At 55.3% G+C, this 22,796-nt stretch overlaps 6 protein-coding genes across 6 annotated transcripts; 4 read left to right on the top strand and 2 right to left on the bottom strand.

Moving 5' to 3' along the window:
• Window positions 1-4,223: 4,223 nt before the first annotated feature.
• Window positions 4,224-6,480, top strand: MAM_03377 (RING finger domain-containing protein; the record flags this gene model as incomplete). The annotated part of the gene is made up of 2 exons (XM_040822176.1): window positions 4,224-4,598; window positions 4,744-6,480. The coding sequence occupies 2 exons, from the start codon at window positions 4,224-4,226 to the stop codon at window positions 6,478-6,480; spliced, it is 2,112 nt and encodes a 703-aa protein (XP_040679981.1).
• A 985-nt stretch (window positions 6,481-7,465) lies between these two features.
• MAM_03376 (uncharacterized protein) lies at window positions 7,466-9,352 on the bottom strand (the record flags this gene model as incomplete). The annotated part of the gene is made up of 1 exon (XM_040822175.1): window positions 7,466-9,352. One exon carries the CDS (start codon window positions 9,350-9,352, stop codon window positions 7,466-7,468), a length of 1,887 nt encoding a protein of 628 aa, XP_040679980.1.
• Window positions 9,353-10,327: 975 nt separating this feature from the next.
• MAM_03375 (peroxisomal biogenesis factor 2) lies at window positions 10,328-11,752 on the top strand (the record flags this gene model as incomplete). Its single annotated transcript, XM_040822174.1, has 1 exon — window positions 10,328-11,752. The coding sequence occupies one exon, from the start codon at window positions 10,328-10,330 to the stop codon at window positions 11,750-11,752; it is 1,425 nt and encodes a 474-aa protein (XP_040679979.1).
• An 811-nt stretch (window positions 11,753-12,563) lies between these two features.
• Window positions 12,564-14,642, top strand: MAM_03374 (uncharacterized protein; the record flags this gene model as incomplete). Its single annotated transcript, XM_040822173.1, has 3 exons — window positions 12,564-12,983; window positions 13,110-13,969; window positions 14,096-14,642. The coding sequence occupies 3 exons, from the start codon at window positions 12,564-12,566 to the stop codon at window positions 14,640-14,642; spliced, it is 1,827 nt and encodes a 608-aa protein (XP_040679978.1).
• Window positions 14,643-17,539: 2,897 nt separating this feature from the next.
• MAM_03373 (adenine phosphoribosyltransferase) lies at window positions 17,540-18,279 on the top strand (the record flags this gene model as incomplete). The annotated part of the gene is made up of 2 exons (XM_040822172.1): window positions 17,540-18,062; window positions 18,134-18,279. 2 exons carry the CDS (start codon window positions 17,540-17,542, stop codon window positions 18,277-18,279), a joined length of 669 nt encoding a protein of 222 aa, XP_040679977.1.
• Window positions 18,280-19,053: 774 nt separating this feature from the next.
• MAM_03372 (Glycoside hydrolase, family 47) lies at window positions 19,054-22,283 on the bottom strand (the record flags this gene model as incomplete). Its single annotated transcript, XM_040822171.1, has 2 exons — window positions 19,054-22,068; window positions 22,128-22,283. The coding sequence occupies 2 exons, from the start codon at window positions 22,281-22,283 to the stop codon at window positions 19,054-19,056; spliced, it is 3,171 nt and encodes a 1,056-aa protein (XP_040679976.1).
• Window positions 22,284-22,796: the final 513 nt, after the last annotated feature.

Below are 22,796 nucleotides of genomic sequence, written 5' to 3'. Positions count from 1 at the left end.
GGATGAAAAAAAGGATATCTCTTTCCGGCACCGTGGTGGCCAATGTTTGCGTAAATGCTGTTCTCCCAAATTGAAGTGAGAGGCAAGGCCCCCACAGGGGAGGGATAAAAGCCATGAATGAATAACGAATATATATATACGGAGTAGCACGTTGTTACCAAAGCGCGAGCCCTTGAGGGTTAATAAAGAAAGTGCGTGCATTATCGATCCTACCCTGTACAATGTGTTTCTGTGTTGCGCACGGCCGACTCACTCACCAACTTGGTACGTTCTTGTTATGTACTTACCCAGTGGTTACAAAAGGTCCACCACCAGAAAAAAAGAAGCACGACCAACCCCCATCTCAGCTGCTGCGCAGGACCTGGCTGAAGGTGTCGTATCGTAGGCGTATATTCAAACAGGCCCACGGCTCAAGTAGATCAAATGCATAGGCAAGCGCGCGTCAGCATGGGGGCTTGTGTGTCACGGTGTGTGTGTGTGTGTGTGTGTGTTGAGCTCGGCTCTCGGGAATTGCCGCTTCCAGGCTTCAGTGGGGAGGGGAGGATGGAACAATTCCGCGCGCAAAGACCGCGAGAATATGAAACCTTGTCGTGCATGACTGAATCGTGCGGCTTGCGCAGAACAATCAATCATCAATGACCGCCAAGGTACTTTATAACTTACATATGCCGTGGGAACCAACGGAACAGGGTGACGCCATCTTTGGCAGGTGCAGGGCGCCGGTTGCTGGCTTAGGTACCTACCTAGGTACTTACTTTAAGAGTATCGAGATACCCAGGTAAGTTCTTTCGTACTTCCCAGATCTCCGTCAAGTACTCGGTGCCTGAAAGAACCTACCCTAGTACTTAGGTACGTAAGACACTACTGAAGTACTTAAGAAGGCACTTAGTAGTCACCTAAGTAAGTACCTAGGTGCTTAGGTAGTAGGGGCGAGCAAACTTGTCTCTCAAAGCTGCTCAATTAACATTGGTTGAGCGCCCAATGCGACGGCATCACGGCGCCGAGCAAAACTTCTTGATCCTTGCTCAGGTAAGATCATTAACCCGAACAAGAAACCCGATCAGCGCTGCTTCGTATTGTGTCTGCTCTGTCTGGTGCTGCACTATTCCAAACGGCTGTACTCCGCGCTAGAACTGCTTGACGCCGAGCAGCTGAGAGGGAAAAACCATGCGACGTGTGGTCCAGCACTCTACTCGCATTTAATTGCGTGAGCAGAACAAATGAGCGTTCGAGTTCGCGGCAGGCCTCGAGGCAAGAGAATGCTGCTCCCTCCAGTCGAGAGATATGATGCAAGGCTCTCAGTCTCTTCCACTCTCCTCTTAACTCAACTTGTCGTAATTTTGGAGCGACTCTTGGTGACGTTGCCGCGCCACTTTGTCTGTTTCCACTCGGGTTGCTTAGGAACACCATGCCATTGAAGGAAAGCTTTGAGCATCTCACAAACACGACAAATCCAAACCAAGAAAAAAAGTGCAGATAGGATGGATGCTGAGAGCGGGTAGACTTCCAATCTCCACTCAGGTCACGACTGATCCTTAGCTGGGTAGATGAATTAACTTGTTCAGGAATTGATTGATCCAGCGACTTGGGGCCATTTGTTTCGGGACAGGACACTCGCAAAACACCACGGACCGGGCAAACTCCTCGGCTTGCATATGCACACGTCACATAGTGTCGTCGATCCCTGCAACACAGCTTATGCAAGTCTCAAGTGCATCGTTTCGTTCATATATTGTGCCTGTCGACTGTAGCGGCCATGCCGCGAGGATGCGATGCAACAACAACTTTGGCGTTGTACTCGTTGCGAAGATCAGCTGTACCGTTGGCGACGGCTTTGCAACAGCAACGCCGACACTGTCATGTAAAGCACGTCGTTTCCTCAAATAATGACGCTACGGGAAAATACGAACCTACCAAAAGTAAAACCCGTCGCAAGATGCATCTGTAGTAACGTATATCGAGTAAGAAGCCAGTAGCTAGCAAACACATGATGCTCGGCGACGCAGCAACTATCTTAGTAGCCATTTGAGACGGAAGACTCGAATCATTTCAAGCGACGAGGAGACGTACAATGACTCGGGCTTAGCCCACGACTACCCGTTCGTTCCCTTTGATCGACGACGCGCGTCTTTAGATTTTCGACCCGACTTGCGAAGCCAACGTTATTCTCGCGACTATCGCCCCAGTAGCCATTGACCCGATTCGACGCGATTGTCAATCATGGCAAGAGCAATGAAAGGCGCTGCAACTAGATTAAACAAGCTCTTTGCAGTAGCGGAACAGTCGTGAGAGAGGACTTCTCCTGAACTAATTTCCTATGAAGCGTAGTAGTGGTAGTACCAAACTTGCCAGGACGCTCGCTCGTGACGTGTCACTGCACACCGTCTTCTGACTTGTGAATACTGGATATGAGAGAAGCGTAAGCTCGGCCAAAGATTGAAAAGAGCATCGCCAGAAAGAGTCGTCCGAGAAATAAGCTAAAGCTCAACATGCTGCAGGACTAGAAATAATCGCGTTCCCTTCCGAGGCGTTTCAACGTCATTTTTCCAGAAGACGCCCGGACTAGCAGCGCGTGATGGGTATGGTTCGTTCGAAACTATTGAAGTTGGCCGTCTTCTGGGAAGAAGACGGAAATATAAGGATCTGCACGCCGTTTCCACCTCGAAATCATGCTGCGATTCGCGCCATAGGCTTTCGTGACAACGAGTATTGTCGGCTCTTACGCAGCGAGCCTTTGTGATAATTCGACATGAATCTATATTGTTAAGAATATATACACACATATATATAATCTCGATGTCGTAGTTGATCTGGAGCGTGATCATTGACCTTGGAGTGTGTTGTAGGAGAGAGATGGCGATGCGTGCGCGAATGCTGCTGCACGTCGACATGCGTAGAGTGCCGGTGCGTTCAATCTACTGCAGATAAAGATGTATAAAATAGCTAGCCGTTGGGAAGCGTGGGAGAAGCAGAAGCGTGGATTTGGATCTCAGATCAATTGATGCGAATACTACGTAGTAGGGAAGTGCTAACCAGAGTGTGCACGTGTGGTCGTCGGTTCCTGCCCAGGGCCGCTATGGGGCCTGGGACCTGGCTGGGGAACATGAACGTGCACGTTACGTAAAGATTTATAAGTACTACTTTTGAGTCAGTACGGAGTAGCAAGTCGCGGAGTACTACTAGCAAGTGCTCCGCACGTAGGTCCCTACTTAGTACTCTGACGGACATCTGGAGGATCCGCAGCCAACCAACCAGCGCCCCGCTTTCCTGGAACAGCTGTGCCCACAACCACAGGCCACAGGCCACGGGTCATGGGCCACAATCCATAATCCACAACCCACAACCCTCCGCTCTCCGCCCACTCGCGCCCACCGGCGATGAGTCGATGACTGAGCTCACTCACGTATTCATTTGCGACCCAGCGGGATCCGCGGCCAGGCCAGACTAGACCAAGGCGCATCGCGCATCACGCTCATGTCAACGGGGCTGCGTCGTCCCAATCCAATTGTTTCCGAGGCCATGCAACCGGCCAGTCAGCAAGGTAGGTGGCTAGCGTACAGCCGCATCGCAACTGCCTGCAGAGTGGCACCCTAGCGACTTGAGTACCTTAAGAATACCTACAGGTGCCTCGAGTGCCAGAGCGGAGTACCAACTACGGTCGGTACCGGTAATCCTCAAACTGTTTGTATGGCGACCCCATAGAAAAAGCTCGGAACAACTGCGAGCCCACTGTTCCCAGGTACTAAGTAAGTACTTACTGATGGACTGGACGTTACGAACTTTGGAGCATTGACCAGTTGACCACTGACCAGTCTGGTTCAACTGATTGTGGTCCGACGCACCTACCTGCTGAGGCTACCACCGTCAGACCAACCAGACCAGACCAAACCGCCCAACCCGCCCAAACCGCCACGCCGCCGGGCCGCCTCCATATTCTCCAGCAAAGCAACCACGCCGAACGTCCGCCTCCATCCTGTCTGCGCCTCTCTTGCGACTCCCCCTCTGCAAACTATCCAGCATTCAGCACCGCGCGGCATTGTTGGGCCATCTTTTTATTCCCCCAAGTCGTTTCCGCTCGCTGTTAAACGTCCTCCATCTCATTGCCCTTCGAACGCCCAGCACTCCGGATCCGCCGTCGCGTTGTCGCTGCCCGCAATGGTCTTCCTGCCCCCCCGGCAATGAGACATGAGTTGAAAGAATGTGTATGTTCGCTCCATCTGTCAATGCCCTTACTCCCTCGTCCCAGTTCCTCTCTACTCTGTCTGGCCCGCGTTCCTGCTGGCCTCCTTGACTCTTCTGCGCTCCTACTTCTCGACAAAGAGCCTGCATCGCCAATCCCATGGCAAAGACCTCGACCTCGCTTTCACGCGACTGCTTGTGCTGACCTGTTCCAGCGCTTACGGACCTTCAAAACAACATGTATGTGCCTGCTCGCATCCCGCTCTGGAAACCTTGCCGACATCGTCGATTCCTATTCCGCCGAGTCGACGATTGATGTCGCCCAACAAATGCCTGCTTTCCAGCCTACCGGCGCACCGTCATGGATGGGCCTGATCGTCGATGCTGACACAAATGCAGCTTCTTGTTCAGCAATCCGGGTTGGAATGGCGAGGGAACAATCTCGTCGACGATATCCAAGAATCTCTCGCAACAAACGGTTCGTCTTCAGGAAACATCGTGGTGCTGCCCCCTTCCGCCACGACAAGTCAAGCCGGCCGAAGCTGACCATACCTCATCGCCTAGAGCCAGCTAGCCTATGAACAGCAAATCGACACAAACCTAACAACCCTGTCGACGTCAACCGCCGCTCTCGACAGTTCCATTCAAGGCCTCTTATTCGTCCCCGACATAACCTCCGTTCCATCTTGCGATGTTCAACAGTACGACTCCCTTCCGCGAAATGTCACTCGTAAAAAGGATCTGCCGCCTGCAAATTTCAATTTAGTCGCGATTGCTCCATGGTTTAGCAGTGACTGTACCCAGGCCTATCTCAACTCAGCCCTTCAAGGCCCTGTCAAAGCATTCATTTTCTACAAACCCAACAACTCTACGAACAAACCCCAGGATGGTGACTCACCTGTTTGGAACCTCGGCGACGGCGGCGCCTGGCGATCGAACCGCCACTTCCCCGTTTTTGCCATCCCGGGCCTCCAAGGCCAGAAGATCATTACGCAGCTGAGTTTGTACTCCGGCTCCATAACCCAGGTCCCTCACGGCCAAGAGGTCCAGCGGCTGTATAATCTCCACGGGACGACATATTTGCGCATATGGACCAAGCTTACCTTGGATAAACCGTCGAGCCCACCGGCGACTTGGGCTTTTATCCTCATTGTTATCGGGGCCCTGCTCTTCATCATCCTTACAGTTTCCATTGCTATGCATTTCATACAGCGACGAAACCGCAACTCTTTGAAACGTCGAGTCCAATCCGGTGAGGTCGATCTCGAGGCGATGGGTATTAAGCGCGTGACTGTGCCTGCCTCTCATGTTGCACAGTTTCCTCTCTTCACTTACAATGCAGAGCCCGATTCCTACGCCTCACCGTCAAGCCCTCGATCACAGGCCACTCCATCTGGCCGTACACGAAAGACACGCAAGAAGCGACGGCGAGAACCTGGCACCAAGACAGAAGCAATGGCCCCGGGTGCGCCAAGCGTCCGCAGTATACGAAGCAAGCGATCGAGTCTGACCGGCACTGGCGAGACCATGGCCACCAATTTCCAACCAACCTGTCACATTTGCCTGGCCAGCTTCGAACATCGAGTTACAGTTATCCGCGAACTACCATGCGGGCACATATTTCACTCCGAATGCATTGACGAGTTTCTCATACAAAACAGCTCTTTATGCCCAACGTGCAAGCACTGCATGCTCCCAAGAGGCTATAGTCCAAAGGTAACGAACGGAATGGTCCGGCGAGAAAGAGCTTTGAGGCGGCTTAGGGAGAGGGTTGATCTAGAGGAACTATCACTTGAATCTGGAGACACAAAACTGAAGGCATGGGGCAAGAAGCTCTTTAGCACCTCACACACGAGCCACGCCAAGGCAGATGTGCAAATGAAATCGCTCAAGTCATCGAAACACGCCACCAAATCAGAAGAAAACAACCAGAATCCTACAGAAATAGATGGGAGCAACAGTTCTGCTTCATTGCCAGATAGGGCTGCAGACTCTGCAACGCCAGACTCCATGGAACCGCCTCATGTGGCCCCTACCGCGGCAACGACTCGACCTAGAAAGCCAAATCCGCGAATGCTCAAGCTCCTTCCGACTCAACCCGAGAATGCTGCCCTGCATACGGGAGACAGAGCCCCGAACAGGCGGGGAAGCCCATCGGCATTTGCTCGGGAACGGATGCGAGAAATCGCTGACAACAACGCGCCCTTCGATGACCCCGACAAATCTCGCCCAAGATGTGAGTCCTGGTTCGCGAGTAACGCGACCCATTCGCAACTGTTTGATGAAGTCAGCATGTACTAATCTATATTTGCAACAGGGAGACGAGTCATATCGAAGGCGTTCCCTGGGTTCAGTTAACAATACAACGTGTAGCATGAGCGACATACCTTACGAGTGATACGGCCATCAACTAGAGCTAGGGTTTAAAGGCATGCATCGCGCCGGCGTTTTTTGTCTTTTTTTTACCTCGGATTCATCGAACACTGAGGTTGGAGTCATATTCTGGTAACATATCATCGGCCTGAGGGAATACGGCCCTTTCATCATCATCATCATCGTCTTTTCTTTTTGTTGAAAAGCCTATTTCTATTTTCTCAACGGCATCCTCTTCACGACTGCGGAACTGCGTGGAGCACGTCTGACCACCCATGATAATCCATCTTTACTCTTCTTCAATGACCAGTTGGATATCTTTGAGCTATGATTGACTATATATGGAGTTACAGTGGTAGATCTAGCACCAAGTTTGTGCTATTTGACGCAGCCTAAAATATCCAAGTATCAGAGCCAGAGTTTGTTTATTTATTCATTATTTTTTGCCGGAATTTTGACGGTGGGATTCTGATATACGCTGGAGTCGGCTGGAAACGGTTATACAGCATGGTCAACGGCGTGGGCAATTGGGATAGTACTCGTTTGGCGGCGATACCCGGCGTCGGAATATGGCCCGTGGAGCTATCCTCCCGAAGACGCACATGGCCGATGGGTTGAAAACGAATAGAGCGAATCCGGTTTAATTCAGCAAAATTTCTGACGGTGCTCGTCTGCTCTGCACGTCGTGGCAACAGTCACGATGAAATCAAATCGTCTTGTGAAACGCCATTTCATGTCATATACAGAGTACAGAACATATACCAACTCATTTTGGCTGCGCAACAGCCTGCTGCTGCACAGTCTCGGAGTCCAAAACTCTGGATTATTTCAAAGAGAAAAAGTCTCATGGAACCCATCTGCAACGCCCAAGTCGTATATCATTGATTCATTTCAACCGGCAGATGATACCTCGTCATTTCCCCCTCCCATTCTCAATCAAACGATCCTCATCGCTTCTCAGCCCCCCCCGGGACATGGCATCTCTGACGCGATCATCCTCTGCGGCCTGGATCCTCCGTCTAGCAGCTTGCAGTCTGTCCACACCGCGATCAATCGTCTCGATGTGCACGCTGAGGGGTATATAGACCGTCCTCGATTCACTGACAAGCTGCGGCTCTGCAACTTGGTCTCGCAAATCGCCCAGGTTCGCTTGAATAGATTCAAGCTCGAGAATAAGCTCGCTGACCTGGTCGACGGCCGTGGAGCGCTGCGAATCGACTTGTTGCAGGAGAGAGAGCTGTTGCGAGAGGCGCTTTAGGCTGCGCGAGTTGGCGCCGACAAGAGTCCATATGTTCCAGAGGATTTCTTCGCGGCGGGACGAGACGCTCGCGGAGGTGCGCGACGTAATGTCGTATATGCCGCCGAGGTGGTCCTCTGCTTTGGTGAGAAGGCGCAGGACGGCCTGGGCTTCGAGGATGAGGGTGGATATGCGCTCCGAGACCAGGCCAGTGTGTTCGATATATTTGTCGAGAATCATGCGCTCGCTGAATGGCTCGTCGGCGGGCTGGAAGGGGTAGAAAAACCAGCGCGCCCACTCGGAGAGCAGCGACGGCGGTGTTTCCGACTCGGGAGAGAGGGAGTCGATGTACCGTGACGTCCAGCGGTTGATGCTAATGACGGCATCGACGGCGGAGCCGACGTGCGTGTTGAACTTTTGCAGGGCCAACGCCGCCGACCGCGCCGTTTCAATGTATCCGTCAAACTCCAGGACCAGCTCGTGCCGGGCTTGGATGTCACTGTGCCGAACGAGGGTCCGCAGATCTCTGACGGCGGTTTCTGAGCGTTTCATTTCAAAGGGCAGAGAGACTCCGTCGGCGCTTCTTTCGAGGACCTGCTCGAATTTCGATTGCACGCCCATTAGGTCGTCGAACTCCACGGTTTGACCGGCCGTTGCGTTCGGGCTGCCAAAGTCGTTGGCCCCGGGGGGCGGGCAAAATGGGAGGTGTAGATATGACGTTCCTGGGAGGCGGCATATGGGTGACATGGCCGAGTAGACGGATCTTGTGGCCATGTTTTGTACGATGATGGCACCGCCAAAGATGAGGTAGACGGCAAGAAGCAGCCCGAGAGGGTATTTGGCAAAGTTGAGTGCAATGAGAATGAGCTCCCCGGCCCAGACGAAGATTTTGAGCAAAGCGGACGACAGTGACGACGCAACCATGTCCCCGACTGTGTCGGGTCCGCCAGATTTCCCTTTGTGGTTACATTCATCTTGGAGTGTTGACGCTTGTCGCCGAGTTGCCCTTTTCGCAGGGCTTTCTGCCAAGGCGTTGCCTCGTCGCCTAAGATGGGTTTCGCCCTCGCCGTCGAGGCTCGATCCCGGTCCAGGTGGTCGGATGGTGCGAGAGCTGTTACCGCTACTGCGTCTTGAGCCCCCAACATCTATCCGAGGCATTCTGAAACTGGGACCTTCTGTGTAATAGCCGCCGTGCACCCTTGAACTCGGCGGCGAAGTAATACTAGGCGGAAACGGCTCTCGAAGAATGACCTGGTCCTCGTTGCGGTGCTTGGTAAAGTCGCTGATGCTGTCCTGAGAATCCGTGGCAGATGCCATGCTCATGTTTCCTTGAGACGACAGCTGCGAGGGAAAGCTGGAGGAGGAAGGCTGACCACTGGACAGAGGGACAAGGATATCATCGTCACGTTCCACGGAGGTAAGTACGGTAGTGCCGAAGCTGTCGTTTTCGCCCTCCACCATGCGCCACGATCCATCTACAGGCAAGGAGCCCTCGTCGTCATGAAGTGAGTTTTCTCGGGCGGCCTGGACTGAGCGGCGGGCGCGCCGGCGCGACGAAGACATGGTGTTGCACTATTTTGTAGCTCGCCACCGGTTGTGAGGAGAACGAGAAGACAGGCGTATCTGTGACCTTTGGAGTGGGCACACCGAGTCTAATGAAACGCAGAGGGTCAAACGAGACAAGGGCAACAACGGTATCTCGCATACGCAGCGTCGACTGGTGTCCGACTGGTGTCCGACTGGCTTGGACACGGGCAGTTGTGTGTGTCGCACCTGGGGCTGGCGGTGGCAACAAAGGCGAAGGGCGTCTAGGAACAACGAAACGATTTGGGACGGTGTTTCACATGAATGAATTTGAGATAGGAGGCAACTGGAATGCTGCAATCGGACGGCTGCTCCCTAATCTTGTAAAAGCTGCATGAGTTCATGTGCCGTAGGGCTGTCGAAATGAAGGCGAAAATGACGAGGATGAGAAGGCAGAACCGTGATTTTGAGTGGATGAAGTTGGAGGCGAACGACGGGACGCCCATTGGCTGAGCTAGAGTTGAGCACGCAAAGATGGAAGGCGTTGGCAGCGGCAGCGGCAGCGGCAGCGGCAACAGGCGGCGAATAGTTGGGCCAGTACGGAGTGCATAACTGCATAACTGGGCCACAGACGTGAAGAAACGCGCAACCAATGATAACGCTGTTGGGGACCGAACTCCCGCCTACGCAGACCCACCAGTCAGTCGACTGACGTCCGGCGGTGCCACATCCCAAGCCTCGGCCTCGGCTCGTGACCGACGGCTGCCACAAGTTACAACCTGCCCAGGTGCAGCATCCATGTCGCCATTCTTCGCCTGCACTCATCAGTCACATCTCGCCTTCTCCTCCCTGCGGCTCTCGAGTTGTCCGAAGTCAATGCCATCGCCTCCCGTGCCTCGAGCTCTGTCCGCGCCGCCTGCTGCTGCAAACACCGCAGCTTCTGCTCAGCCCTGAGCTGGGAGCTTGCTCTCTCCTCCGCCTCTCTTCGATCCTCCCATCTCCAATGCCGCACTCATGACCGACTCTAGCTTCATTCAAGCCCAACAGCGAGTCGCGGCGCGACGCCAGGCTCGCGAGGCCGAAGCGGCAGCCAGAGTCGCTGCCCAGCGCGAAGCCTCTCGAGCTAGTGCCCGGCTTGAGAGACTGCCATTCCCCTTCAACAGGCTCTCGCCGGCATGGAATGCCTTGTTGTCACGCGAAGGCACTCGGCCTGCGTTTCGTGTCGCTCAGGTAGATGCCGAGCTGCTCGACGAGGAGCTCGTTGTTCTCCTCAAAGACCAGGTCTCCGATGCGCTCAAATACTTTGGCGGCGGACATTTGCATGACGACTGGTCGGCTGAGATTCTGCTGGCTCTCCGGGCCATCCTCTTCAAGTTGACTGTTTGGGACCACGACGCTACGTATGGCGCAGCGCTGCAAAATCTCAGGTACACAGACGCCAGGAAACATGGCCCCGTTCTTTCGCCCCCTTCCAGGTTACAAAAGTCCCTCTACGGTCTGGTGACTATCTTTGGCAAGTATGCCTGGACGAGGTGGGAGGACTGGCTGCTGGAGCAAGACGACGGCTACAATCAGCCGAGTCCCCGAGTTCGCCGCCTGTCTCGCTTGACATCGCGGCTGACGACGATACATTCCACCGCAGCTTTGGCTTCGTTCTTGGTATTTCTGCTCCACGGCCGCTACAGGACATTGCTGGATCGAATTTTGAGAATGCGTCTGGCGAGTCCGACAAGCCAGGTCAGCCGAGAGGTGTCGTTCGAGTATCTCAACCGACAGCTGGTTTGGCACGCTCTCACCGAATTCCTGCTCTTTGTCCTCCCCCTGATCGGCATCAACAAATGGAGACGGTGGCTAGGCAAGACGTGGAGAAAGACGAGAGAGATGATGAGGACCGGCGCCGAGGGTGACAGTTCGGCCGATGGCGAATACGGCTTCCTGCCGGAGCGGACATGCGGCATTTGCTACCAGGATCAAAACGACTCAGCCACGACGGAAACACAGATTATGGCGGCGGCAGCCTCAAGCGGTGTGGTTGGCTCGGCACAAACCGACATCACGAACCCCTACGAGACGATTCCATGCGGGTGCATTTACTGCTTCGTCTGCCTGGCCACGCGGCTGGAGAGAGAGGAGGGCGAAGGCTGGACGTGCTTGCGCTGCGGCGAGCTTGTCAAGGAGTGCAAGCCGTGGAGCGGAGACGTGCTGGAACCGGCAGTCACGACGTTCAGGTCGACGTCAGCCAAGACGGTTGCATTCACCGACGACGTTGCGGGCGGCGTTTTGGAGGAGGAAGTGCCCCAGCGAGAGCACGTGGCGCAAGAGGAGACGTCTGCGGAGAATTCGGCCGAGGACTTTGACGAAGGGTTCGATGAGGGCTCCGACATGGTGGATGAGGTGTCTGACATGGGGTCTGACATTGGTTCGGATGCCGGCGACTGAGGGGCGTTTGAATGTTGGCTTCCCCAACGGTCATGAGGGCTTGAAGTTGAGCGGTCAAATGCAGTGCAGACGACGGCCAATGCCATGTTCATGTATATTAGAGTATCGCATCTCGAGCGAGTTCGAATCGAAGTAGGAGCAATCTCGATGTATACGTGGCCGGCTCCCAGCCTTGCATCGCCATGTCGCGCCAAGATGACGGCACCGGCGATGGAGGAGGGAGGAGGCAAGGGCACAGACACAGACTACAAGTAAATTGGTACCCAACGTGCGGCTGCTGGCGGGTCCGTCACGGTATTTGCGGCTCCAGCGGCGGCGCCTGGGGGCTGCCTGTCACTGGTCACTGGTCACTGGTCACTGGTCACCCGGCCCGGCCTAGCGGCAGCGGCAGCGGCAGCGGCAGCGGCGGCGGCGGCGCGTCCTGCAGTTGCCTTTTCGGCATGCATGATTGACGCGGTCCTGCCGCGTGATCCCTCCTCTCTCCTCCATCACCCGGCCTGGGCCAGACGTCCGCATCTTGGACCCTTTCGGCCCAACTCGACCACGATCCTCGTCTGTGCCTAATCAGCCCCGGCCTCCGACACAGTCCAGACATACACTGCTACTCTACTTCCCTCGTCACGCACAAGTGCAACAGGCGAGCGGCCGTGGCTTCGGATATCCCGTCGGCCCTCGCTGGGCCCCTTTTCTTCGCCCGGTTCAAGCACAAAAAGCGTTGGCTCTCGCGTCGTCGAACCGTCTGGCGCCAGAGCCGTGTCCGATGTAGCCCGCATGCTACTCCGTGCTCCTGCGTGCCGCTCCATCCGCCCCAATGTCCAGCTTCTTCCACTTCACACAAGGCACTGAGTCTCGCGTCCGACCAAATGACACTTCGCCCCTGCTAGGACGATTTCGAGCCGTACCTCCTCGGCCAGACCTGACACACCGGCGATCTAGCCAGCTTGGGCTGCTATCGAATCGACCCTCTTGGCTTAGCGACGGGAGAGGCAGTGTCCATGTTGGGTACGGAGCCCTGGTGGCTGCACGGCTAGCTGCCGAGGTTGATGACGATGATGCCATAGACGACGACGAACAGGACCGTGACGATCACGACGGCCTTTCCATGTGGCGGAGGGCTTGGCATAGCTGGGTCATGGACTTGTGGGTGAATCCGAAGCAGCTAGCCGTCAAGCGGACCGTGGATAGGTGGTGGAGCAGGTATGGCCTTTTGGTGGTTTTGCCGGCTGCCTTGGTGCGTTTCCATTCTCTTTTGCTGGCCCGGTCCTCGCTGTCGCTGCCGCTGCTCTGCTCGTATCCGCGAAGCCTGACACCGCTTGGGCGCGCGCGCCGAGCGGGCTCATACTAACATCGAGTATAGGCCATCGCGTGGTGTGCCATCCCTTTTCCACAGTACCCTCTACCCGAGGACGACGATAACAAGTCGCCAGGGGATGACGCCCGCAAGCCCCCCAGTTACGGTTCCGCCGAGGTCCAAGTCAACTTTTGGTTCTTCCTTTTCGTCTACTACGGATTCTACAACGTCGTCGCATTGATATGGATCACCAAGGTCTTCAACCTGTACAGTCTCAACTGGTGGCCCGAGTCGCTGGGGTTCCCCCTGACGGTTTCCCTCATTGCCGTGTTGTCCATTGCTGTCCCAATCCCCCTCTACTACATCCCCGAAACGCGCTGGCTCACCGTCCACAATACCTCGTGGATCTCATGGACCTTCATCATCATGGCGACACCTGTGGCTATCGCCTTTTTCATACTCATGACCAATGAGAGACACATTGGTCTGCGACATTCATTGTCTGAAACCCAACGTATTTTTACAACGTCGTGGTGGAATGGTGAACCAGACACTCTGCCTCCTAGGCGAGACGGACGCCGGCGCAACAACACCACCTCCAACGTTTCGGAGCCGGACATGTTGTACGTGGCCCCGCCGCTGCGCTCGCAAGCAGTAGTCATGAGGCGAAGGTGGTTGCCAGCAAGCTTTGTGAGGTTCCTTTGGCTCTGCGTCGCACTGTTTGTCGGCTTCATGGTGTACGTTATCGGAGAGGCATATGCCGAGTTGTATGTGCAGACTTTGCCGCACAACAATCTGGAGACGGTCGTTTACGTCTACGGCTGGGTCGCCACGGTGCACCTCTTGGACGCCTTGACGGGCTGGGTGCTGGGCATCCGCGAGGGCGAGCGAGTCGGAAGCTATCCGCTGAGCTGGGTCTTTAAGCTGTGCGTCATTCTCCTATCTCGTATAATGCGGCCACGGCCATGCTTGGGCAAATTGTTTCCGTCACATACACAACCACAACGAAGGGGGGGAAAATTGGACAGTCAGACTGACACATTGTGCTACAGCTACTTCATGCTGACCTACCAGACCTACGTCCGTGCCCTATACGCGCGGCTTCGCTCTCCGGGGCAGTTCATCAGTCTCCAGATTCTCTCGTCCACGTCCCTCGTTGTCATCACCCCCATCATGATGACTCGCTTCGTCCACCGCATCTTGACCGTCCTCGGTCTCAACGGCCTCAGCTACGGGTCCTACCAGAAACTCCAGACGCGCAACGTCTTTATTCGCTTTCTCGCCGAAAACACATCCATGGCCACCTTCCTGGGCAGCGTCGCCATCCTGCACTACGGCGCCAACAAGGCCGTATATCCGTTTTTTGCCTTTGACAACTTCAACCTCACCTTTTCCGCGTCCTCCATTACCTGGGCGTGCGAGCTGATTGCCAGTCTTGCGGTGCGACTGCTCATCAGGCTCTGCTTCGACGTGGATGTTGGGCTGGAGGGCCAGTGGGATTTCACCTTGTGGCCAGAACTCCTGCCAACTTGTGTGGCCGTGATGCTGCATGTTTTGCAGAACATGCTGTTTTCCATAATACGGCTTCAGTTCCATTGACACCCCGCTAGGATATACCTACCACGTGTTGGCTGCGCAGGGACATGTTGCCGTGCGCCATTTTGGCTTTGCGTGGCGGGCGCCTTCTTTGTCGTGTTACCTGTCACCGCATCTTGGGGGCCGCTTGGGATCGGTTGTTTTGTTGTTCTGTCGATGTGCGAGACGAGTGGCTCCTTTCTGGACTGTGATTTTTGGGTTTTGGCGTCTGTTTCGGGACGAGCATTTTAGAACATTACATTACAGATACCTCACCATAATAGATGTCATTTCCCTTTTCCAGCCCCGTGCACTCGATGTATGTGTTGTTGCGGGGCCACGATTTGTGTCGGTGATTCCGTGTCAAGGATGGGACGAGCGACTCGGTTTGAACCAAATAAAGGACATTTGCACCGCAAGGAAGAAACAGTCAACGGCTCAAGAAATTAACCTGGCACGTGTCGGAGCCCAAGGAGGCAGACAGGCTTTTGGATCTTTGTCGGACCGTGGTCTCCTCGACTGATATTTATGGCCTTGTGGCATTGGTCTTGACCGGGCAGGCATGCATGTCAAAGCAAAGAGTTGTGATGTGCATTTTTCCCATCGAAATTGGACCGGTAAGCGTGCGCGTAATGTAGCAACTCGTGCATGGCTACAGACACCCCGTTGTTCCCGAGTTTGCGGCTAGTAGTAGCTTGAAAGCCTTGCCTCGATACCGACAACGTCTTCAACTACCTGCCGCCAAACCAAGTCAAAACAACAACCTGAATCAAGTTCAAGATTGAATCAATGCCAAGTCGAGACGACCACCCGGCGGTCGGCATGGCCCGGTCGGCCCCTTGGCGGCTGACGCAACCCAGTGTCCTTGGCGTTTGGCTCTTGGTAAAATGCCTCGCTTGTCAAGGGTCATTGAGTGGTCCAAGATCAGCTCCTGGGAGATGCAATGCCTGCATTACTCGCATCCGCATCCGTACAGCGTAATGCGCCACATGGGTATTCCATCCGTCTTGTGTTGAATCTCATACGGAGTAGGGCGTGCTGGGATATCCCAAGATGGCTGGCACCTCGCTAGCTTGGTTATTAGGTGACGAGCTGCCTGCTTGTTAGGCTCGCACGAATGCGCTCCAAGATCTTGTTTGAATTTGAGCGCACTCCATCGTGCGACATGTTTCAAAATTCAGACTAGTCAAGGACAGCTCGATAGCTTAGGGAAGGGGAGGGAGTTATGGTTCCGCAGTCCGCTCCGGACCGACCGGCATCATGAATCCAATTTGCCGGCGCGCCGGGGAGGCAGGCTCGGCCCGCGAGGCCGTCGCGTATTCTTTCTTGTTTGGTTCCTTGTTTGTGGCATCGTGGCTGCGCCGGCAATGGCAGCCCTTTTGTTCGAGACTAACCTGGTCCGGCAGTACTGTTGGATCAGAATGCCTCAAACGTCTCGCGCTGCGCTCTCCCGCTTGACCCTCGCGTCGGGTCGACGTGTGGTAGACGCTGTGGCCCGGTGGTAGAAAGCATGCCATTTGCCCGCAAGACTTGTACCATCCGCGCTGATGGCTCCCTGTCCACCCCACAGCTAGCTATGGGTGCTCGGTACTGAGCGGGGCGTACTCGTAGGTTACCAGCATCACTGGCACTATGAGACGTCACTTCAGGCATGGATCGATCCATTGGTTCTTTGTTTGCGTCGCAGCCACAAGGTTGCAGTTCAGCCACCTGTAGACACGTTGTATGTTTCGGGTAGATGATAGACGGACGCGGTGCGGCGGGGAAGCATGCCGTGTTGAGTCAGGGCTTCCATGTACGAGGCGAGGTATGTTGTGTTGTGTGTGCTCCGTACTTGGGAGGGGAAAAAACTTGGACTTGTCGGCAATGAGAATAACGGGACCCAGGAACCAGTCAGGGATTTTGATCTGACCTTGATTGTTTGCCAAGGAGAGTTTTGACTCGTAAGCTTGCTTACGTCAACAACTTGCGATGCCGCGGGCGAGCCACTGGCCGTGGTAGTCGGTGGTTACTGTATTCAATAACAGTAAAGAGATGGCAGACCGAGCTGATGATGATGGTGATGATGATGATGATGGCGGTTGGCGGTACCGAGTAGTTGGTAGTTGGCTAAGCATCGAGGACGCCGGGACACAATGGTCGAACAACAGTACAGGCCGAGTACAAGTACGGGCCGTATTCACCCGTGGCCGTGGCCGTGGCCGTGGCAGACCGGACCCTACTCGTCGCCGCCTGGTACGTAACTACTCGGGGTAGACACTCCAATACCGCCTCCGACATTGGGCGTATGGTGATGGCTTTTTTTTTTTCAGGTGGCATCGGGCATCGGCATCGTGGCTGGACCGGACACGGTTTGAAATTTGAAATCTGAAATCTGAGATAGAAAATACAAAGGATGAGAAAAAAAAAAAAAAAAAAACCGCACGCACACCGACTTTCACTTCTAACGATGCATTTGGCCTTGCCTGGTGTGGCCTGGTGTGGCCTGGCGTGGCCTGGCGTGGCCCACGTCCCTTCCCTTCCTCTTCCAATGTCCATGTCGTCTCCCCCCGCCACCCACCCCTCCCATCGGGAGTACCCTGGGGCAGCCCGGACAGAGTGCCCAGATGCGCACGTCCTGCAAGTTTGCGTCTCCGTACCAGCTTTGAGCTTTCATTGACACCAGACACCAGACACCATACACCTGCCGGCCTGGCCAGCATCCTCTCGCTCGCTGTGCCGTTTGGCTGGCTCACTGCTCACTGCTCACTGCTCGCTGCTCGCTCCTCTCAAGCTCGAGTCTTTCGCTGCCCGGCCGTTGTTGACCCCTTCACTCCTCCTCCTCCGGTTTTGCTTGATTCCGTCTCCTCTGCCTGCTTCTCCCTCTCTTCCACCTCTTTCTCTTCTCTCTCCCCTTCTTTTCCTCTCGCCTCCCGCTCACAATGACCTGCCCCCCTCCCACAGACCACACTGCAGACCTGTCGTCCAATATCCAGACAACCGCTGCCTCAACCGCTCAAGATGCCTCGGGACGACAGCCCGCCGCCGCCGCCTCCGCCGCCGCCCAACTCGCCAGTGCAAAGATGAGCCTACGCAAGACACTTCGCCGGTTCCCCGACTTCCCTATCCCCGGCATCGACTTTGTCGACATCATGCCCTTGTTCGCCGACGTCGACGCCCACGCCACCCTCGTTTCCGCTCTCGAGCTGCACATCACGCAGACCTTCAACGACCTGAAGCCCGATATCATTGTTGGACTCGATGCCCGTGGCTTCCTCTTTGGCCCCGGCCTCGCTTTGCGTCTCGGCGTCGGTTTCGCTGCCGTCCGCAAGAAGGGCAAGCTTCCCGGCCCTTGCGTCACTGCCGAGTACGTCAAGGAGTACGGCAGCGATTTGTTCCAAATGCAGCAGGACGCCATCAAGGAGGGGCAGAAGGTGCTCATTGTCGACGACATTATCGCAACAGGTGTGACTTGCCGACGGCGCCATCAGTTGCCACGTCTGTACCAAGAAAAAAAACTAACCCTGTCCCCGTAGGCGGCTCTGCCAAAGCTGCGGCTGACCTCGTCACACAGCTCAAGGGCCAAGTCATGGGCCATGTGTTCATTCTGGAAATTCCCGGCCTCAACGGCCGTGATAAACTTGGCGCGGCTCCTACGACCGTCCTGCTCGACAACGTTTGATCATCTCTCAATACCCTGATTCGGCACCACGTCACGACGTGAATACTTGAATTGCTCCCGTCCTTGGCGACGGAGCTGGCGAATAACGGCACACAGGCACGAATAATGGCAACAGTCACATTCCTCTCATCGCAATGGTTACAATGAGTCCGGAGTCGCACGCGCACGCGCGGCTGCCACTCCGACACACACCTGAAGCTGAACACTGGGCGTTGGGATTGTGTTTGATATTTTAAAAACAATTTTGTCTTCATTTCATGGTGGACGGTGGCATTTTGTGTTTCCTTTCGCGGATTGGCATAGACAGAACAAGTTCAAGAAAACTCCACAACTGGTTGGCGACCACTAAAGACACTTTTGGTTGGAGCACGAGGATTTGGAAGCTGACGCGCAGCCAGACTAGGCGAGCAGAAAAAAGAGTTTGTCTCTAGTAAAGCAGACGCCGTTGAACATGAAAAGGGGGTTCAACACATGACCCAACGACCTTGTCCGGTCTCCCTTGAATAGGTTTCTTTTGGCGATGGGGAATTTTTGCAACATGAGCGCCCCTGTCTGCCCTTGCTGGAAACAACGTAGTGACACAAGGGCTCGTTGCGTCCGGGTGAGCATGTACAAGACGAGACGTCTCGTCTTGCCTTGGCTGCAGAGTTGCCGCGATGCCCGAGTTCTCTAGGCATGAGGGGCCGAACGTGCCACCGGCGTGATGCATGCGTGGCACATGGACTTGCTTTGACGTGGGCATTCAACGGTTCGAGAACATTTGTCATGTTCCTACTACAACACGGCCGCATTGTCGATGATGAGTCCCTGGCTGACAACGGCGTACTTCCTCCGCATGCCGACCGCGAGCACCCTGTCGAACAGAGCGTACTCCCCTCTTCCGACACGCATCAGCACCAACGGAACCCCGTGTAGTCTCTTGATCCCGTCCGGCGTGAGTTGCTCCGCCACCATCAACGGCCTGGGCAGCTCGTCTCTGTGCTGGCCGTGCTCGTCGGCCTCGTCCACCACGATGACCAGCTGTAGCGAGTCTCGGCTTGGCGCAAACGCAGGAACGTTTGCGACCTTGTCGCTGAAGGAGCACCCGCCTCGCCTGATGACGATGACCTGGTGATCTCTGGGCGCGGATTCCGGAAGTGCGCCCGAGCAGGCCTCGTCGGCAACGTAGATTGCTTTCCAGGGGAAGTTCGCCATGGGGTCGTCAGAGTTGTAGGTCGGACAACCGGGCACCGGGGTGTCGAGGATGGCGGGTACGGGATACGATCCAGCACCGACGGAGGTGAATGCTTGCCAAGTGTACAAGGAAGCGGAGACGGAGCCGCTCGTCTCAGATCCGGAGGCGGCAGTCTCCAAGGGGTCGAAGACAGAAGTTACTGCCTGGAAGAGGTGCTTGAAAAGAGAATGGGATGGCATGACGCCTGACTCGGCGCCGTCTGGCCCAGTATCGACACCGGTATGCGGGATGGCGGAGGAGGAGGAGGGTGATGATGGCGGACTGGTGTTTTCGGGGGCTGCATGTGTTGGGTGACGCGGCGCTTCAACAAGGACCTGTATGTTGACGGAGTCCTTGTGCCGCAAGCATGTAAATGCTTCGTCCTTGAAAAGTCGGACATGCTCCCCGTGGAAGAAGACCGTTTCGTGACGACCGAGCTGTGTGTTGCCCACGTGGGTTATCTTCCAGACGTTTTCACCCCGGACGTCGCTGAATTCTCGTTCCAGTTGTAACCGGAGGCCCTCGAGATTCGTGACCGTGGGGCCGAGGTAGCTGTACCATGCAATGGACACACCAAGCCTCGAAATCAACGAGCTTGCCGCGTCGGTGGTTGGGAATTCAATGGCTGAAACCACTCGTTGGGGGGGAGCGACGCAGGTCCCGTTTGCCGGGAGCAAAGTGGGAGGGAGCGTCCAGGGGAAGATGGTGTGGTTGGACGTGGCGCGATATTTTGTGACCAGACCTCTTTTTGGGTCATTTACGAGGACTTGTTCGACGGGACCTTGGAGGTTTGGTGTGTTGTAGAGGTCCGTGAAGCGGGATACGCTGAACAAGTCGGGCCTGGAGGCAGTGGAGGACCCTGTCAACGGGTTTTGTACGGGCGGAGGGGCTGGACACGTATTGGTAAAGCTCTCGTCGTGGTAGCTGGGCACAAGTGCGTCCTTGAGATTGCTGGCACGACGCTTGTCACGGACGAGCTCGCCATTCTTGCCCCTCGGTATGACGAGAGGATGGCCCTCGGTGGTAAAGACGTAGGCGGCGTCTAGCTTGTTGAGAGGATGATCTGGGTCGAACAGGAGATACATGTATTTGGTTGTCTCGCCGAGGAAGAAGCTCTCCATCCGGTTTTGCTTCTCTCCCGTCCGGACATCTTGCAGCCCTGCCCAGCCGCAGGGTGCGTAACAGCGACGCCGGATATCCTTGAGGACCATTTCGCCAACGTGAAGATACCATGGGTCCTTGGTCGCACGATAGATGTGGTAGGTCGATTCTATGAACTCAGGTCGACCAGGCCACCAGCCAATACCAGGCTCGACATTGTTTTCGCGGATTGACCAACGCTCGGGCAACGCCGAGTATCTCGTCCACAGTGCCGTGTACAGGAGGTTCGCTTCAATAGCCTCATCCACTTCGCCAGCCAGAGCCAAAAGACCGGGGTAGAAGGCGCCCAAGCTATCAATCCACATAGTGTAGGGCTGGCCCGTCACTCGATGAGAGTTGGAATAGTAGGGGAAGTGGTTCCTGTCCGTGTAGATGTGCCGCTTGACAGATGCGTGTGCTTCATGCCAGGCCTGGAGAAAGGCATCAGACGAGTGCATCTCGTACGGCAATGGTTCATGCAAAGCATTCGGATCCAGCCAGGCCGTCGTGCTTTGTCTTTGAGATCTTGTCGCGTTAGGCATCTCTCGCCCTGAAAGAAGAATGTGACTCTTGAAAGCATATTCAAAAAAACTGTCCATGCCCGCACCAATGCCTGAATGAGGACCCGTCCAGAGGCCGCGCTCCGCGTCAATCCCGTTACCAATCAGCCCAATTTCGCTCCGTCGCCGCCACACTTCCCAAAAGGCCCGCTTGGCTGCGTTCTCGAATCTCGGATCGCCCGTCAGCCGACTCAGAACCGTAAACTCCAAGGTCAAACTGCCTGCGCCTGCGCTGCAAGTTTCTGTGACCTCCAACTGCCGCGGCCCTTGCTCGGTCTTGTCCGCCCCCCGGTGCAGAGGAGAATTGGCGTAAAAGGGAATCCCGGTGCGGAGATTCACCCTGGGATACGGGATCCCAGTCTGGGTGTAGAATGCTGGCAACAGTCTCTCGGCAAGATCGAGAGCAAGCCTGAGCAGCTGTCCATCGTATTTCAGTCCGTTTGGCCAGGGAATCGGCCAGAGTTCCAATGGATCCTCGTTCAACGACGTTTCTGCGGGCTTTGGATTGTACCCTGTCATGGGCAACTCTCCAATAGCAAACAAATGAGCGCTCAGAAGACCGCCCAGCCCTCTTATCACCGTTTCAAACACTTGAACTTTACTGTCGAGGTCGAAGCCGCGAGCGCGCGCACCCTCACCCGATGGACCGAGCCGACCATCCCCATAGAGACGGACGAGCTGGGCAACTCCGTCTTGAAAATCGCTCAGGGCTTGAGGCCCTGTGTAGGAGCCGTCTTGCGGGCCGCCTGCTAATATGGCGAGCGTTGACAAGCTGTCGATCAGGGTGAGAGAGTAGTTGCCCAGAGCGTCGTTTAATTCTGTTCGGTTCGGGTCGTCGGGGGCTCGAGTTAACGCACCACAGGTCAGTGGCCGCAGCTGTTGATGAATCAGAGTCAACAATTCATGCCGCATTCAGTTCCCACCCACCAACATACCTCATCTTCTGGGAACGCATGTTTCATGTAGTTGCTAAAGCCGTGATAGAATGTGTCGACCGTGTCCTGGCGCAGCTGGGCCAAGTAGTCCGCCCGCATCGACGTCGTTATCCATGGTAGCAAGGCACATGCGAAGAGAATCGCTGCCACAGACATGGTGTCCTAGAGCTTCATCCGGCCAAACTGTGGTTGTCGTGTGCTCACGGGTGGCGACGACAGCGTCCTCGATGAAAGAGGAGTGTCTCTCGCCAGCAACGGCACTTCCGGCCAGAAGCTACAGAGACCAGTGGTGGTGTAGGTACGTATCCCCCATCTGCACGAAGTCGTACACCGACCGTTGTTGTTGATTACGGTCCGGGTCTCGGACTAGATGATGATGGTAAAGCCAACTTGACGGGTGCCGTCATAAGACGCATAACTAGTACTCAAGTACTTCAGTACCCAGGTACGGAGTACTTGTGCACTCTGGCCTTTGGAGGTGTGGTGTGGCGTCGGCGGTGTGGCTGCTGCGGCTGGTGGCACAGATAAGCCTTGGTTGTGCGGTCAAGTTCTCCGTAAGTGCGTGTTGGTTCTTTCTGAATCATGTAGACAGACGTGTGAAATTATTTGATGATGTCATCTATACTGGGATTCACAGTGAACTGTAGATGTAAAGCACAAGATAACTTG

Source organism: Metarhizium album, assembly GCF_000804445.1.
Source record: "Metarhizium album ARSEF 1941 chromosome Unknown scaffold_6, whole genome shotgun sequence".
NCBI lineage: Eukaryota > Fungi > Ascomycota > Sordariomycetes > Hypocreales > Clavicipitaceae > Metarhizium > Metarhizium album.
This window is presented reverse-complemented; position numbering and strand designations above follow the sequence as displayed.